Genomic DNA, 18,115 nt, shown 5'->3' with positions numbered 1-18,115 from the left:
TACTGAGTTAAAGGGTATTTTGGTGTCACTGGTTGTATGAGGTGCACCACACCTGAGCTGCACCTGTAAGGATTAAACTGCAGATGCAGTGACTGTGGGAGCGTGCGGTGCAGAGCAGAGGTCCTCCCATGTGATGTGACCGAGGCCTGACGGACCGTGCCTGTCTGCTATGGCTCCTCCTGCTTCGGCACAACGGGGCCAGACGTAACAGCAGCGCAGGGGAACGGGAGCAACTCACCGCGGTACGTCTGCCTGGAGCCGCCGCCGCTAAACATGGCACATCGTGCAACGCTGAAGAAAAAGACATAGATGCCGCGCTGGGAGTCGTTTCTTCTGCTGTGAAGGCTTCGACATTTCCTCAAGATTAACAACCACCGCAAATGAACTCCGTCAGAGCAAGTAACGTTAGCAGAAGACCCAGGCGAGTGTCGAGGCCGCGCCCGGTGCAGCCGGAGAGGAACCACCAGGAAAGAGGTGATGGTGGCTAAGCTAGCGTTAGCATTACCAAAACGGCCTGGCAAACACCAGCTGGAGGGTTGATTTGTGTTGTATGACTGGTCTGATTGTTTGTTAACTCCATTTATAGTGCGCACATATGGCCAACGCTCACTGTTGAGATGAACCAGCGGGGGGCTAGCAGCAGGCTCCACGGGGCGCTGCGCGGTCAGGAAACACCGAGGCTTTTGTGTTAGTAGCTAGCATTGAGGCCGCGCTTTGTTTTGCTTGATTTTTTTGCCCCGAGTCGGCCTGTCTTTTGCTTGTCCGACCTCATATCGCTGCCGGATTGTGTTTTTGCCAGCTAACGTTACACTGGTAGTGGAAAAGACAAGTAACAGACAGCTGTTTGTTTGCTCCGTGGGTGACAAACGCAGGGAAGGGTACACAAAGTGGTTTTGACAGTTGTCGTAGCATGCTAACTGGACCTAGCCTGTGCTAGCTGTTATTATTAGCATGTTTGGCTAGCTGTCCGCGTCCTGGCGTTTTTTTTTTTTTAAAAAAAAAAAAGCTCTCATTGCTTCTGCAGCGTTAACATGTCAAAACGTGGTTATAATACTTCTAACTAATGCAACGAGGTCCCTGTTACAGTCAGACACGTTGTATTTTGGGCTTTTTCTCTCCAGTATCGCTGTGTGACAACAGACGGGGGAATGTGAGCATTTACTGCCTGCAATTTTTCAAAGTAAACATTAGCTGGAGATGCTCTTTAATCATAGTTACCATGGCTGAACGCCACAGACACAGACTCAGTACACTCAGGGGACACCGAGCAGTAACGGCAGTGGTTGGTTACTGAATCTGGTTCAACGTTATCAGGTGTTTTAGTGACATGTTGGATCTCACAGCATCAGTTGAATGACAACCAGCAGCAGCGGATGGAGACTGGAAACATGGAAACTGAGCAAGTAACTTGTTGTGACAAAATAATCTAAAGGCATGAGCAGATCAGAGCTCAGGTGTCATTCTAAGGTGCTTATACATCAGAAAGTGGTTGTTAACAAGTGGACATCAGTGTCTTTGCCAGTTTCACCATCCTACAGTGTATATATTTCCCCTTAATGTGCTTCTTTTAGCAACACCAGGTAGGGTTACCTGCACGTTATTTCAGTTTACAATCAGAGAAAAGGCGCTTCAGCTGGTCCAGTTCGTCACACACACGGTGTTTGTAGTGGTTACTGGCCTTGTAGCCGGGGAGAGGCATCTCTGCAACCAGAGCAACAAGCAGAGAGGCTGCATCTCCCATCTGGGGGTAGCTATCATCTCATCATGTCTCGGTGAATAGCTGCAGAAATGGACGTCTGCTTTAGCTCAGGCTTGGTGCTTTGGTTCTTCTGTTTCTGCCGTGATTGAATCTACCCTTGATAGGACACCTTTGTAATCAATTTGTAGCACACAGAGCAGGTAATGAACAAATCTCTTTTTGTGTTTTCGAGGTGTTGCCATGTGACCTGAGTGTTAAATACCGTTGAGATGACCCGCTGTTACAATATATTACATGTTACGGGAAAAATAGGCATGAAAGCTCAAAGTCTAATAATCTCTGGTAGCCAATAAAGTCAGCAGTTACACATACGTCAGGGCTCCTCAGCAGAGAAGATCAACTTACTACTGATGTGATAACTCAGAATATCCAGATGCACACTGACTTTCTTGATAAACATTTTAGAAATGCTTTATCATGAGTATTGCTTGTGTGGCTCAGACTCAGAGCTACAGAGTCGAAGCTTTTAGTTGACGAATGCTTTGATAAAACTCTGTCGTCCATCTTCTTGGTTCAACGCCAAACTCAAGGCTCCATAGCTTCAATAAACGATCTAATGAGCATATGCAGCACATGTTTTGCATTTCAGCTCATCAGAAACAGAGCTATTGGTCCTAATTAATCGTACTAAAAGAAACTGTGGACTTACTTATCCATAGCTGGTCAAATACAGCAAAATCTAAACTATTTCAACAACTACATGTTCTGTGTTTCCATCACACAAATGGCCCCAACAAATAAAAGACATGTTTCTCTCTATTAATAGTGTTGCAGCTGAAATCTTTGTTCTGTTTCCTCCACTTGCAGATGAGGACGTTCCTGCAGATATGGTCGCAGAAGAATCTGGTCCAGGAGCTCAGAATAGTCCCTACCAACTTAGAAGAAAGTCTCTACCTAAGAGAACAGTGTGTCCAACAAAGACAAATATGGAGGTACATTCACCAAGAAAGTTAAATTTGAACGAAACACGATAATTAATGTCCAGACGTCTCCACTGATCGTTTCCTCCAATCGACAGGGTGCCTCCACTTCTACCACAGAAAACTTTGGACACCGACCTAAGCGCCCCCGAGTCTCAGGAAGGTGTCAAGACTTACCAGGTAACTGGGAGCACGTTGTTTTACATGTTTGTCATCTGTGTTGTTGCTGTCATCGTGGTGTCTCCCACAGGTTCTGAGGGGTAGCTGTGAGGATAATCTTAGTTGGATTATAGATTAATTAAATCCTCTAAGAGCAGGGTGGGGACTATAATAGTTAATTGGGGCAAATGTAGTTGTTAGTTGTGGAAAATGATGCTCTCTGTTTTTGTTGCTTTTTGTTTAGAAGTTTCTCTTTCAGTTTCATGATGACAGATCCATCCTTACCTTTCACTTAATGCCACGGTGACACTGGAAAACTAGTTTCCTAAAGGCACCAAGCTCTTGTCAGAGTTTTAAAAAATGCCTCTGGCTTTCACAAAGTGGAAATTATAGAGTCTATTATTTGTGGTGTTCGGAGTCTCTCTCGTACGTTGCAGCTCGAGCCAAAGCATCTAAAATAGACGTCTGCCCCGTTAGATGGGATTTGGTTCATGGCTCTGTGGTGTCGAACTAAACGGTCACATTGCCTCGTGCTGTGCTGACAGTAGCTTCACATGATCTGAGATGACGACTGAATAGCACATATGACCTTTTCTTCATGAGTCATCTCCTTATTTTAAAGTTAGAATTAAAAATCCACACAAACAGCATCATGTATGAAAAACAAATCTGTCCACTGTAACGACAGCGCTTGCATTAAATAAAAGCACTAGTGCTGCGTAGGTAATAAACATAAAGCTTCAATAAATAGAACATCTGTGCAGAAATCTGTTGTATTAGATAGTTTTGGTTCCTCACATGATCTTGCCATAAATACGCCTGTGTGCCAAAACCGTCCCGTCACATCATGTTATCCTGATTCCACGGTCGTCCTCCTCCCAGCAGCTCCAGCAGAGCAGTATTTGCAGGAGAAGCTTCCAGACGAGGTGGTGCTGAAGATCTTCTCCTACCTGTTGGAGCAGGACCTGTGCCGTGCGGCGTGTGTGTGCAAGCGCTTCAGTGAGCTGGCCAATGACCCCATCCTCTGGTGAGACCACGGGAACACTTCCTCTCCTCCTGTCCCCGGTGTTACTTGTCACACTCCTAGATGCGTGTTTAATAAGAGCATCTTTAACTTTAGTATCTTAGAAACATCTTAATCAGTACAGGTCAGGTGTTCTGAGGGCAGCAGCAGTCCTGCAGCCACCCGTCCCACTTATTTTGATCTAATCCTGCCTTTAATCTTACTTCGGTTGGGTTCTGCACCTGATTTGAAATGGTTGCACAAATCTGAAAGCTGAATTAACTATGAAGAATGCAGGAAGGAGTTGTGCTTCTTGCCCACATTGATCAGAAACCAAATAATGCTGCAGATTTTACAGAAAGCTCCTTGTGAGTTTAAAAGAAAATGTATTTACTGTCCAAGCAACATTATGGATAGACGATCAGAACAAAGTAGTCAGCCGTGGTTGTTTAAATCCTCACCTGTCTCAAACATGATCCGTCAGCTTTTGACTTTTAAGTCGGTCACTGAGTTCCTCCAGCGCGACCCAAACATTACAGTGACTTTTGTATCAGAGCTTCTGCGCTGCAGGCTAGGATACGCCGACACAATGAGAGGAGGACGGTGTTAATCGTTGCTGTGCCTTCGTGTTTCAGGAAGAGGCTATACATGGAAGTTTTTGAATACACACGACCCATGATGCACCCTGAGGCAGGGAAGTTCTACCAGATAAACCCAGAGGAGTACGAGCAGCCAAATCCATGGAAGGAAAGTTTTCAGCAGCTGGTATGGAGCCTCCTGTGGGGCTTTCTCATTCCCTTGCCTGTTGTAGTGCCTGTTTTCTCCATTAGCAGACACATCTTACCACTGCTTTAACTCTCCTTTGTGTTAGATGTCGTCGCACTGGCTTTACATTAGAAGAAGAAGATTAAACTCCTTTGTGACGTTGACCTTTAGGATCGGACAGAAAAGCCTCTTTTTCACCATCTTGTTCAAAATACAATGCCTGTGCGACGTCTTTGTTGTCTCAGATAGTTAATTATGAATTATCCTGCTCTTCTTTGTGTGAATAATCATGTGAATATATATTTTTTTTGTTGCAGTATAAGGGGGCACATGTTAAGCCAGGCTTTGCAGAACACTTCTACAGTAATCCGGCCAGATACAAAGGGAGAGATAACATGTTTGTAAGTGAACTATTCCACCGTTTTCTTTGCTTCTTTCCTCACTTCAACACTCCAGTCGTTCACCTCACTTGTAATGTTTTCTCCAGTATTACGACACCATTGAGGATGCTCTGGGAGGGGGTCAGGAGCCTCACTTTGACGGCCTGATATTTGTCCACTCTGGTATTTACACAGATGAATGGATCTACATCGAGTCGCCCATCACAATGATCGGAGCCGGTACGCACGTTCAAAGTCATGGCCACAGTTTCGCTGAGCGTTTGTTTTATTATCATCTCTGATTTAACTTCTCTGTATTATTATTATTATTATTCTGCAGCTCCAGGAAAAGTAGCAGAGAAAGTCATCATTGAGAATACTAGAGACTCTACGTTTGTATTCATGGAAGGATCAGAAGACGCTTACGTTGGATACATGACCATTAGGGTGAGGCAACCTTTTTTCATGGGTGTTTATCGGCCACATCCATCTTTTTTAAAGTGACCTAAATGGTTCACATGCACGCTCACTCAGTATGAAAGCAAAAGCCGTGACTGTTTCTCTCTGCTGCAGTTCAATCCCGACGACAAATCCGCCCAGCACCACAATGCACACCACTGCTTGGAGATTACAGTCAACTGCAGCCCCATCATCGACCACTGCATCATACGCAGCACGTGCACAGGTAATTCTGCTGCTGTCCGGCCTTCACAGGGGTCACAAGGTGAACCCAGGGGGGTGTGAGGTGATTAATGAGGTGGGGAAGAAAGAAAAACATGTGCTTCACAGGTTTAAGGCAACTTTTGAAAGCTGTTAGTTGTAGGTAGACGCTCCCTCACTGTAAGGAGTCAGGTTTTTACTGTCCAGAGCTAAAAGGTTGTTTTTGTTGTGTGCTTTGATATTAATGTACTAATGACCCCCCCACCCCCCCACCCCGCCTGTTTCAGTGGGATCAGCTGTCTGTGTCAGCGGTCAGGGGGCCTGTCCAACCATCAAGCACTGCAACATTAGTGACTGTGAAAACGTTGGTCTCTACATCACTGACCACGCACAGGTAGCACACACCTCTCTGCTTCACTGTTACAGTAACACTCCGTACAGCGGAAATGAAAATGTTCAAAGCCTCAAACTTGTCCAACTTTTCAGGGAATATACGAAGACAATGAGATCTCAAACAACGCTCTGGCCGGGATCTGGGTGAAAAACCATGGCAACCCAATCATCAGACGTAATCACATCCACCACGGCAGAGACGTGGGCGTTTTTACGTTTGACCACGGCATGGTACGCTACATTATACCGATGTGTGCTAGATCAGGAGTGACGTGGAGTCTCATTTCAGTATAATTACTGTGTGTGTTTAATGTAATGAAGCGGCAGCGTAGCGTTCAGCTTCTGTTTGTGGACTGAAAAGTATCTTTACAGGAGGTTCAGTAACTTTTGTGTCTTCCCGTCCGTTTCCAGGGTTACTTTGAGAGCTGTAACATCCACAGGAACCGCATAGCCGGCTTTGAGGTGAAGGCGTACGCCAATCCGACGGTGGTCCGCTGTGAGATCCATCACGGTCAGACGGGGGGCATCTACGTGCACGAAAAAGGCCGCGGCCAGTTCATCGAAAACAAGATCTATGCAAATAACTTTGCTGGGGTGTGGATCACCTCCAACAGTGACCCCACAATAAGGTGAGTGAGGTCAAAGACTGAATGTCATTTAAAAGGTGTCACACACGGCTGGATCAGGTCCTAAAGCTTCCTGTTCTGTCCACATAAAGGGGCAATGCCATTTTTAATGGCAACCAAGGTGGCGTTTATATTTTCGGTGACGGCCGAGGCCTCATCGAAGGAAACGACATCTACGGTAACGCCCTGGCAGGAATCCAGATCAGGACCAACAGCTGCCCAATTGTCAGACACAACAAGATCCATGACGGCCAGCACGGGGGCATCTACGTGGTAAATATTTCCACCAACATTTACAGTGAACGCTCTCAGCTCACCAACTTGGCTGGAGACACACAGCAGTGACGTGTGGTGGTTTTGTGTCCCGCAGCATGAAAAGGGACAAGGCGTCATAGAGGAGAACGAGGTGTACAGCAACACGCTGGCAGGAGTGTGGGTGACAACGGGCAGCACGCCAGTGCTGAGGAGGAACAGGATACACAGCGGGAAGCAGGTAGGACCGCGGGCTGGTGACCGAAGTTTAACCGGGACAAATAAACTCCTGAGTCCGACACACACAGTGATGATGGGATGTAGTTACACTGGGGTATTTATGCCGTATAAAGCTGATATATTTTCCCTGTCGTTTCAACAGGTTGGTGTCTACTTCTACGACAATGGCCACGGCGTCCTGGAAGACAATGATATCTACAATCACATGTACTCTGGAGTTCAAATTAGGTTTGTGGAAAATTACAGTATGGAAAGATTCACCTGAACACCTTAATAACAACAAGACAGTTTCCTCATTGTGCTTTTGTGAGATCAGATAAATCAATAACTGTTGTTTAGATGTTCACTGTGTCCTCTGGTCTTTGACAGGACTGGCAGCAACCCCAAGATCCGGCGGAACAAGATCTGGGGAGGCCAGAACGGAGGCATTTTGGTTTATAACTCCGGTGAGCAGCAGAGACGTCCCCTCTGATTTATTCTTCTGCAGAGAGTTGGTCCTGATAAACTGTGACGTCCATGTGTGTGTGTTTTAGGCCTAGGCTTTATCGAGGACAATGAGATCTTTGACAACGCTATGGCGGGAGTGTGGATCAAGACGGACAGCAACCCCACTCTGCGGAGGAACAAGATCCATGACGGGAGAGACGGTGGGATCTGTATATTCAACGGAGGAAGAGGTGAGTCTGTTGATCTCAGCCGGGCACCTTGAACCATTTGCAGTTTGATTTCCTCGTTTGTGGGACTGATGGTTGGTTTTCTGTCTTCAGGTTTGTTAGAGGAAAACGACATCTTCAGAAACGCCCAGGCAGGAGTCCTGATCAGCACCAACAGCCACCCCGTACTGCGGAAAAACAGGATATTTGATGGCTTCGCCGCAGGTGGTTAACGCCCGTCGTCATTTAAACACCCTCACAAATGTCTCGCTGGAAGCTCTGTGATACGAACTGTTGTTTTTCTACCAGGTATTGAGATCACCAATCATGCCACGGCGACCCTGGAGGGCAACCAGATCTTCAACAATCGCTTCGGGGGATTGTTTCTGGCATCTGGTGTCAATGTCACAATGAAAGGTAACTCTCTTGGACACACTTCCTGTTCACCGTTCCCACTGCCGACCTGTAGTTAACCGAACTTCACCATCTCTCCTCCAGATAATAAAATAATGAACAATCAAGATGCCATTGAGAAGGCTGTGAGCAGAGGTCAGTGCCTGTACAAGATTTCAAGTTACACCAGCTACCCAATGCACGATTTTTACAGGTAATTTATGTTCACACTTGGAACCGAGGTGGCTAAAATATCGTCAGACTGTCGGTCTGAGTTGTGATCGATGACTAAAACGATTTGGGTCTCCGCAGGTGTCACACCTGTAACACAACAGACCGCAACGCCATCTGTGTGAACTGCATCAAGAAGTGTCACCAAGGACATGACGTGGAGTTCATCAGACACGATAGGTCAGTCCGTATAGAGACGATCATGAGAATATATTGTTTCTTCTGTTTTTACAGTTAAACTAAACCTCTCTCTCTCCTCTCCCAGATTCTTCTGTGACTGTGGTGCAGGGACGCTGTCGAATCCTTGCACGTTAGCTGGAGAGCCGACTCACGACACAGACACACTGTACGACTCGGCTCCTCCTATAGAGTCCAACACACTGCAGCACAACTGAGCTCCAGACCTCCAGGTGCGCTTCAGCGGTAAAAGGACACGAGACACTTTAAGCTGTGCAGCAGAGGAGGAAGCCCAAACTAAAAATGCAGATTCACTTTGTCAGTGACTGAAAAAAGAAAAAACAAAAAAAAAAACTAAACTCGGACACGAATACGCTCAAAGGAGACATTTAGGAAAACACAGTCTGATTATGGACGCCTCGCTTTTTCTTTTTCTTCAATTATTTGAGTTAAAAAAAAAAAAAAGACGACATCAGCGGGACGGAGCAGAAGAGCAGCTGACTCAGGGTTTGTGGGTGTGTTGGTTTGACAGACGGACAAAACGCCGCCGCCGCCGAGGCTCACCTGCTTTAACCAAGTGGAGAAGCGAGATGCCGCAGTCATGTACAGACGCTCGGACAGAAGAGGCACAATTTTTCTCTCCAGGAGGCGAAAGGCCCCAAATACAACAATGCTTCCATCACTGGGCAACCGACGTGCTCGTATGCTATGTACGGGAAAAACGACCTAGCACTTCAGCTTTTTTTCCCCTCAAGACAACTGTTGAGATTTGATTTTAATGCTTTTTGTGTAGTTTTGTATTTTCATGCAAAAATCTTACTGTACTTGAATGTCTTTATTTTATTAAATGTGTTACATTTTTTTTTTTGGTTATTATACCCTAGGATTGCTGTAATTATACATGTCGCAGTATCTAAACTTCTTTCTGTGAAAGAGATCAGAGAAAAGAGAGGAAAACACTAAAACAGTCTCTCCAGCAATGTTGGCTCGCTCACATTTGCAATACAGAAGAATAGATGCTGAAGTGTGCTTTCACAAGACTTGTAGACTTTTTTCTGTTTGGAACGGCACCATAAATATTTGTCTTTGTGAGGGAGCTGAACAGTTGTGGTTTTTCTGTTTTACATAATCTATGCATATTTTCTGTTCGTGTTGGCCTGTCGAGGAACAATAAGACACAACTGAGCATTTTTTTACTCAAGGCTGCATTTGGTTTGGAGTGCAGTTACAAAGCATCTGATAGGAAATGATCATTGATTTAGACAATAGATGATTTAATCTATATTTACACACGTTTCCCTGTAGTAGCGTCGACGTGGGCGTCTCATCCCGTTAAACACGATTTGTTTTCAGGCGACACTTTGACGTCCAAGAAAAAGAGACAAGTGTTGTGAAAGCACAGCTGACTGTTGTGTTTTCTCCTTGTTGCCAACATTGCTGGAGAATTTAAAAGGCTTTTACTCTACTGAAGCTGAGACAAGTATCTATATACAGCGCTATATGGTTTCATTGCCCCCTCCCTCCCTCCTCCCTCCCCATTCATGTGTACTGGTGATTGTGGGTTCTCATACAGACTGAAATGTATGCATGTATCATAACATCTAGACTTAATATATTGTGAAGTATTCAATAACCGTTATGTAGGCGCTAGCGTGAATTAAAAGGGTTTAATTTCCTAGATGAAACATTGTCATTTTTTAAAAATAAACTTTATTAGATCATTACAGTAGTGTTTTTTTCTAACAAAAATCAGCAGGAACGAAAGCATGTTCACAAACTACAGGGTGCTGAGCGTCTGAACGAGGGAGGCGAAGTGTGTGCTGCCCAGCGTCGCATCCTCAGCAAACTGGCAGAGCTTCCTGTAAGAGAAGAGAAGAGAAGAGGGGGGAGGTCACGACTGAGCTTCAGCTCTTAATACTAACGTCAGAACCCAGAACCGATGCGTACTTGAACAGCCTGACGTTGACGGTGCTCTTCTCGAACTCTCGGGCCTTCCTGTGTCCAGATTGGATGACCTCCTCCGGCAGGCTGGCGAGTCGGGCAGCGTTGAAGCCGTAACTCTTCGGACAAGCGCCGGTGATGAACTTGTAGAGGAACGTGATGGTCTCCTGGCTCGGGTCCTCACACTCATTCTCCACCATGCACGCCTGAAGGGGACAAAACAGACATTAGACCTGGTAAGAGACAAAAAACAGTCAGACACATGGGACTTTATGAGAACAACGGGGGGGCACGAGGGTGAAATCACTCATAATTAATTATCTACATGTACTTAGCAAGTGCTTCTGTGGAAATCATGTGCACAGAATTATTAAATATAAGCAATTTGTATGAAACCTAGACACGTGACATTAATTCTCTGTACCAAAGGATAAAATCCTTAAGTCGCCTTCACAGAAATGTGACTGTGGCTCCACTACAGGTGAAGGAAAACAGACGTTTCCCTAGACGATCACTCCCTCAGTTTCTTTTCCGCCTGCTCTGCTCACCATGTGGCCCAACCTCACAGCAGGGTTGTTGGCGTAGTCCTCCACCAGGGAGTGGTAATGTGTGGAGAAGAGCGTGCGACAGCAGATCTTCTCAGCGAGCTCCTTCACGACAGCGCTGGCGATCGCTGTGCCGTCATATGTGGCTGTGCCCCTTCCTGCAAACATTTCAAAGCTGAACGGTTACACCCTGAAAACATGCCACAAGACCAAAACGCTGTCACTGCCTCTGCGAATTAGCCTTCATAAGCAACAGAGACCGACCCAGCTCGTCCAGGAGCACCAGGGAGTGTTTGGTGGCGTGGTGCAGGATGCTGGCCGTCTCACTCAGCTCCACGAAGAAGGTGCTCTCTCCTGCAGAACACATATTACAGGATAACACAAGCTGAGCCCGTGAAGAGGAAGCTTAAGATCTGTGTGTGCAGCAGGAGTTCTTGAGGTTACCAGCCATGATGCGATCAGAGGCTCCCAGCCGAGTGAAGACTCTGTCAACCGGGGTGAATCTGAGGCTCTCTGCAGGAACGTAGCAGCCCAGCTGAGCTAAGATGATCACCAGCCCACACTGTGCAGAGACAGCGGCACAGAATCTCAGCAGGGGCTTCAAACGGAGCTGCACTGACCCGCTCAAGTTATTCCTGTAGTTTTACACTCATGGAGATAAAACTATGAATCTATAAACCACCCACCTGTCTCATGAGAGTAGACTTTCCACCCATGTTTGGCCCCGTGACGAGCACACAGGAGGCACGGCCTTTTTCCTCGGCGCTCTCTCCGCTGCCCGGGCGGCCGATGTAGATGTCGTTAGGAATGAAGTCATCCCCAAAAAAGGTCTTAGTGACACATGGGTGACGGGATCCAGTGAGCTCCAGGAAGGTCTCAGCCTGGTCGCCGCCCTCGGGGAGCACCACCTCTGGCCTGGCCATCGATCCGTCTCCACCCTGACTGTAGCGCGACAAGGCCAGCAGCACGTCTGTGAAACAACCCGCCGTTCATTACTGATAACAGCAGAGAGGAAGCACTGATCCAGTCACCCCGTCAAACTCTCAAACTATTTAATTTGCTACCTGCTTTCTCTGTATTTTAAAACTAGCTAGATAAAACCAAACACAACCCAAGGCTGAGGGAGGCTGAGTGGTAGGAAAACACATTATAAGCACATTATGCTGCTGCACCAGAGATCAGTAATAAACTATGCAATTATCTCTCCTGCCAGGACCAAACACCAATTTACACGTTTTCCACAACAGTGAAAAACAAACTAATTAGTGTCAGTTCAGCCAAGTTTTAAGTGGAATCGTAGCAGCAAGATTTCCAACAAGCACTCAAACAGGCGAATATCATGGAGGTTTATCGCCAACATCTGCAGGAAACGTATTCAGGGCAGACACCTGCACTGCAAGCCTGCTTTCATGAGCCAGGAAAGAGTTTTTTCTCCTCAGAAACATTAAAAGGACCAGACGAGCAGCACCGCAGTCGCTTAAATGAATCACTCGACAAACTTGATGGATGCACGCTGTAAAAACAAAGCTGATTAACAAGAGGAAGAGAGTGTAATTACCCAGCACCGCCATGCACTCCACAGCAGTTTTCCAGTCTCTGTAGTTCTTGTCAAAGTTGTAGAAGAGCCTCCTCATGCAGTCTTTCAGCGCAGCGTCTCTCTTCTCCTCGAGTCCTTGTAGCTCTGAGAACAGACGCTCCGTCTCCTTGGTCACATAACGCTTCCAGCCTTTCTTTGTAGACTTCACATCGTACTCCTCAGGAATATTCCTCTCCGAGACGCTGTCGGGCACCTCCATCTGGTAGCGGTTTCTCCCGGTACCCCAGTACGCCATGTTTTTACAGCCCAGTCTCTTCTTCTGTCTGTCCAGGTAGTCCTGCAGCTCTCGTTCGCAGCTCTTGATTCCAGTCAGAGCCTGGTCGTACTCTGGGTCAAAGCCAGCTTTGGGGGTTATGACGCCGGTAGTTCGGGCTTTCTGGTGGTCGAAGGCCGTCTCCCAGCGCTTGAGTTCGGCAGACAGGTTGGGAAACGAGCCGCTTTTTCCACTTTTCAGGCTCACGACCTGACGGAGCAATGCGGATCGGCACTCATCTGAAACCGGAGCGAGGATAGAAATGATCTCCTGCATAGTGTTGAAGCCCTCCAGCGCCGAGAGGAAGTCTGCGATCTTGCGTTTGCTGTAGGTCACCTCCTCATAGAGAACCGCTCTGCTGTCGGGATGGTCCTGGCCCTTCACCGTCCCAATGCTGTGGATTTTACTCAGAAGACGCTCCAAGTCTGGGAGCTTGTTCAGCAGGTCTGAAGCCTCTGTGGCCTGGGCCTGAGCGCCCATCAGGTCCTCCACAGCGTCCAGTCTGTCCCTGATGGACGTGGGGTTACACAGAGGAGCGCAGAGCCACTGCTTCAGCAGCCTCTTGCCAAAAGGGGTGGAGCAGGTGTCCAAACGCTCCAGCAGGGTCCCTTCTGTTCCTCCTGACCCATTCTGAAAGATCTCCAGGTTGGCCAGAGTCACTCCGTCGACGACCATCCGCTGACACGTCCGGGCAAAGAAACTGGCAGGTCCAGCAGCGTTCTCCATCTCAACATCCACAGGGACGTATTCTTCAAAGTTAGCCATGGAGAGCAGCTCCTGGTCCACCAGACACTTCTTCAGGTAGAAGATACAGCCGCCCAGCGCTGACAGAGCCAGCTCACGGCCTTCTTTGGGAGTGAGGCACAGAGAATCACTCTCAGAGGTCATTTCTTTTAGCAGAGGAGGAAGAAACCCGCCCTCTGTCCCCTGATCCTTGCCAGCAGTCTCTCTGAAGTAATCTTCCTCTGAAAGGGTTTTCAGAGTCTTCTGAGCGTCCCAGAACTGGGTGCCTGCGTTGAGACCTTCCTGCAGAGCCGACGACAGAGAGGCCTTGAGTATCTTGCGTGTTTCAGCAGACGGGTTTCCCTTTTCAAAGAGCACCTCAGCGGGGGCAAAGTGTGCTATCAGGGTGCGCAGACGTGAGCAGTGACGATCGTCCGGGAACTGACCCACGTGGAAATAACCCACAGAAGTGTCTACGAAGCAGACGCCGTAGACGCGGCACCGCCCTGAGCTTTCCTCCTCAGCCTTCTCCTTTAAACTCAGCAGGAACTTGCTCTGGCTCTCAGAGGGAGCGCCGTCCAACACGCTGTAGGTCTGGGTACCGCGGGTGATAATCCGGCACACCTCTCTTCTCACCACGCGGTCAAACTTGGTGGGCTTGGCCATGGTCTTACAGCGGGTTTCCATCATCTCCGGGGTCTCCGTCTGCTCCACCCGAGCCACCTTGTACCCTTTCTGGACCAGCACATCTGAGAAACGTCCAAAGCCGATCTCCGGAAAGCCCGAGTGCGCCCAGGTCCCCTTCATGAAGGTCAGTCCCATCTCGTTGACTCCGATCACAGCGTCCACGTGGTAGAGCTCGTAAAACTTCCCCACCTTGTAGAAGATGACGGTGTCAAACATCTGCGATTTGAGCTGCCACCACCGGCGCATACCGGGAGTGTTTCTGTTCAGGAAGTCCTCCGGCACGTACAGGGTCGTGGGATCGTAGCCGTCCTCACTCTGTCGCCGCCGCTTGCTGTCTTTCCTCCTGCCGTCCTGCAACCACTCCAGCTTCTCGTGGTCCCAAACGGTGGCGCCCCCGCTGGAGCCTGATCCGTTTGCCTGGCTCTCAAAGTTATCGGGCGCAGAGAAGGCTGACAAACGGGACTTCATGTTGGCTGTAACGGCTGCAGGAGCTCGTTTTGGTGCGTTAGACGGTGCAGCAGGCGTCTTTGTTGTTGTGGCAGCAGGCGTCTTTGTTGTTGTGGCAGCAGCCTTCTCTGCAGGACGTTTACGCTTTACGGGCTTGATGGGGCTTTCTGCCTCCGACTCCTGCGTGCTCTCCTCTTCCTCCTCTTCACTGTTCACCATCCCGCCTTCGTCCTCATCCTCACTGCTGGACGCGGCTTGTTCCGGCTTGAACTCCTCGTCTGATCCGTCGCTGTCCGAGGCGACGATTATGCGCCGGCGCTTGGCCTTATTTCCTTTTTCTGTTGAAGCACGGGACGAACGCCGGCTGACTTTGGATGGCTTCACCTCCACATCTTTCTGTTCATCGTCATCACTGATCTCTTCGTCAGTCACTGTTGATTTGTCAAGCTGAAGAAGAAAAAAATAAAATAAAATCAGAAAGGAGTTTTATTGCTCTGATTAGACAAACAGTCTGTATCACCAGTACTACTGATGGATAAGAGCCACATTTAAATGAGTCAAATGAAACTTTTAGGTTCAAACTTGTTGACATATCCAATATAATCATCATGTCACCTCCATTTCTTCATCCTCCTCCTCCTCCTCCTCCTCATCAGACGGATCCACACACAGAGGCATCTTTAATCTTTTTTCGGGGCTATCAAACATGACCGCATCAGCCAGCTCCATAGCACGACGGATCACAGGCTTGCTGCTGAAGAACACCCCTCCGGTTTTGGCGTCGCTGCTGTCGGAGCCTGCGAACCAGAACGGACGAGATGAGGACTGATCGTTCAGCTGCAGCCGATACGATCATCTACTGGGAGGAAGTCACAGCTTTAATACTGAGGGACTACACGTCGCCGACCTTGGTACTCTCGGATATATTTGGTGCTGACCCATCCTCTCGTAGGGGGTTCGTCGAAGAAGTGGACGTGAACGCGGCCGTCTCTCATCTGTCGTCCGCTCAGAGGTTGGGGTACCACCATGCACGGCCACCAGGGGTGTCCCTCCAGTTTTGCCCACACAAGGGCACCGGCGCTGAACGGACACGAGGGACTGCTGAAGGAAGCAGAAACTCAGCCTTAATGTTCTGGACGCATTTAAAGGTTCTTGTTTTCACAAACGGAGCCCTGCATGGTCAACACACCAGCGTGCGTCTTATTTATTTATTATTTCATTGCTGTCTGTGTTTCTTTTTACTGTTTTATTATCTTATTTATGGTTTTTATGATGAAGCACTTTGTGATGTTCTTCTGTGGAAAGTGTTGCACTGGATAAACTTTACTTACTCACATATATATAATGATTTATAACGAATGGTTTATGCACTCGTACCACTACCCATCCATCTATTTACCAGCTTGTGTCGGTGATATTCATCTAAATGATCCTCAGACTACTGGAAAAACCCTGCAGCTCTGAAAAGCTGATGCAAAGAAACTTGAACACGTCACAACATAAACTGATTAATGACTACAGACAGTTTGTGAAGGACATATTCCTTCATATAACATATTAAGTCGTATTTTTACCAACATATTATTATATTTCATCATTTTCTTAAACGCTGCACATGAACTTGCAGCTGTCTAGTAAGAGTCCACATTTAACCGTAAACTCAGAAGAGTAAGTTCAGCATTACAAAGCAGTAGGTTAGTAGGTTATTATGTGTTTGGACTGTTTTAGGAGGCATTTCCTGGATAATAATATGAGTATTGATTATGTTGGAAGTGTGATGTTTCCTGGCCACTTTGGATCATTGCTATGTTTACATTAAGAATCATGTTGAAATTATTATATTTTTTGAAAACTGCACATCTTAGTATGAGGACAGAGGAGTTCACAGTGTCTTAAGTGTGGCCAGGTGATAATAATCAGCATATTTCACATCTAATCTCTGTCTTAGATTAGAAGGCAGCAGCACCAAACCTCGTGGTAAAATCAAGTTTCAAGCATGAACCAAAACTGCACTAAAGGAAGCTGCAGGGTTTCACAAGTCAAAGAGCTACTTTCTTTTTGCAGACAATCTGAAACGGAGGTGAAACTCAGAGCAAAGCATGTGTCCAGCAGTTAGTCTGTATCCAGTAATCAGTCTGTGTGTCCAGCAATTAGTCTTGTCCACTAATTACTGTGTGTATCCACTAAGTAGTCTGTGTCCGTCCAGCACTTAGTCTGTGTCCGTCCAGCACTTAGTCTGCCCCGGGATGAACTCACCTCCGTCTACTTCCTGCTGGGGCCTTGTCGCCGAACAGTTTCTTGAATCCATCTTTCACAGGCTTGGCGCTGCTCTTCGGGTTTGGCCTGCCGGTCTTGGCCGCCTGCTGCTGGGTCTGCCTGGCTTGTTCTTTGGGAGAGGAGCTGGACTTCTCCACGGCCGAGGGCAGGTCCGCCTCGGTCGGGGAGGGACTCGGCTTCGGCTTGGGCTTGGATGCCGGCGGCGGAGACTTGGTGAAGAAGCTGAACAGGGAGCTTTGCTTCGCCATGTGGAGCAAAAAGGTTTCAAGTTTGTTTCTGAGAGATTTTACAGGTAATTTAACCAAATGACGGAGTCTCGAGCCTCCGAGCGGGACGGCGTCACGGCGCGAGAGCACCACGTTCGCGGGAAAAACACGTAGAGGATGTTGTGGGCGGGGCCAGGAGTCTCCTCCAATGACAGGCGAGTATACTGTAACCCGGAAGTCACGTGGTGCCCACATGACCTCTGTTGGCGCTCAGGAAACTCCACGTTTTTTTTAAAATGTGCGTTTAAACAACAACAATAACAAAAATATTAATATAAACCATAAAAAGGTCCAAGACATTTTCCACTTTTAAAAAATTATAATTACAGACATTTTTTGTCGCCGTTGGTCAAACAGAGTGATTACTTCCTGTGTCTAGTTTTTCTGATTAGCTGCTGTTTATCTTTCTATTTATCTATTTTTTTAAATCCTGAAGCGACACTGAAGGCAAAAGGACAAAGCCAGAATTTCATAGTGTGGTGAAACACTATAAATACAATAAAACGACTCAACTGAATTAAATTGCTTTAAATATAGTCACATTTAAAAAGTGAAAGGGAGGAGAGGAGCATTTTATTAAATGATTCATTAGATTTATTTTGAAATAGCAAATAGTAGATAATGATTTAGTTAACTCAAAACACACTAATGTGATTGATTGTCTTTGCTATTATGCAGTCAACCAGATTTACAAGAAGGTTTTGTGATGATGTGTTTCACCTCCTGTTGTTTTGCTTCTTCTTGTGTTTAATTGTTGCCTTTTTTCTG

General features: G+C 47.2%; 2 protein-coding genes across 4 annotated transcripts; one reads left to right on the top strand and one right to left on the bottom strand.

The window, feature by feature from the left end:
* Positions 1 to 202: 202 nt before the first annotated feature.
* fbxo11a (F-box protein 11a) lies at positions 203 to 10,286 on the top strand. 2 transcript variants are annotated; one of them, XM_070840438.1, is made up of 22 exons: positions 203 to 474; positions 2,567 to 2,691; positions 2,778 to 2,859; positions 3,724 to 3,865; positions 4,477 to 4,606; positions 4,924 to 5,007; positions 5,094 to 5,226; positions 5,327 to 5,433; positions 5,560 to 5,671; positions 5,934 to 6,040; positions 6,133 to 6,270; positions 6,451 to 6,668; positions 6,758 to 6,938; positions 7,036 to 7,158; positions 7,300 to 7,385; positions 7,527 to 7,603; positions 7,691 to 7,834; positions 7,925 to 8,035; positions 8,120 to 8,227; positions 8,309 to 8,417; positions 8,516 to 8,614; positions 8,700 to 10,286. In XM_070840438.1, exons 1-22 carry the CDS (start codon positions 381 to 383, stop codon positions 8,827 to 8,829), a joined length of 2,640 nt encoding a protein of 879 aa, XP_070696539.1. In that variant the 5' UTR covers positions 203 to 380; the 3' UTR covers positions 8,830 to 10,286. The 2 variants fall into 2 exon arrangements, with proteins under 2 accessions (XP_070696539.1, XP_070696538.1); XM_070840437.1 differs by having other exon boundaries at positions 3,721 to 3,865.
* On the bottom strand, positions 10,202 to 17,417 carry msh6 (mutS homolog 6 (E. coli)). Of its 2 annotated transcripts, XM_070840436.1 has the most exons (10): positions 17,061 to 17,417; positions 15,712 to 15,905; positions 15,420 to 15,601; positions 12,656 to 15,251; positions 11,784 to 12,067; positions 11,542 to 11,659; positions 11,362 to 11,451; positions 11,101 to 11,255; positions 10,559 to 10,758; positions 10,202 to 10,470 (listed from the first exon to the last, which is right to left on the bottom strand). In XM_070840436.1, the coding sequence occupies exons 1-10, from the start codon at positions 17,327 to 17,329 to the stop codon at positions 10,389 to 10,391; spliced, it is 4,170 nt and encodes a 1,389-aa protein (XP_070696537.1). In that variant the 5' UTR covers positions 17,330 to 17,417; the 3' UTR covers positions 10,202 to 10,388. The 2 variants fall into 2 exon arrangements, 1 of the variants encoding a protein (XP_070696537.1); XR_011585261.1 differs by lacking the exons at positions 10,202 to 10,470; positions 11,362 to 11,451; positions 11,542 to 11,659 and having other exon boundaries at positions 10,623 to 10,758.
* Positions 17,418 to 18,115: the final 698 nt, after the last annotated feature.

This window comes from Pempheris klunzingeri, chromosome 12 (assembly GCF_042242105.1).
Source record: "Pempheris klunzingeri isolate RE-2024b chromosome 12, fPemKlu1.hap1, whole genome shotgun sequence".
Lineage (NCBI taxonomy): Eukaryota > Metazoa > Chordata > Actinopteri > Acropomatiformes > Pempheridae > Pempheris > Pempheris klunzingeri.
The sequence above is the reverse complement of the archived record's forward strand: the minus strand, read 5'-3'. Positions and strand labels throughout refer to the sequence as shown.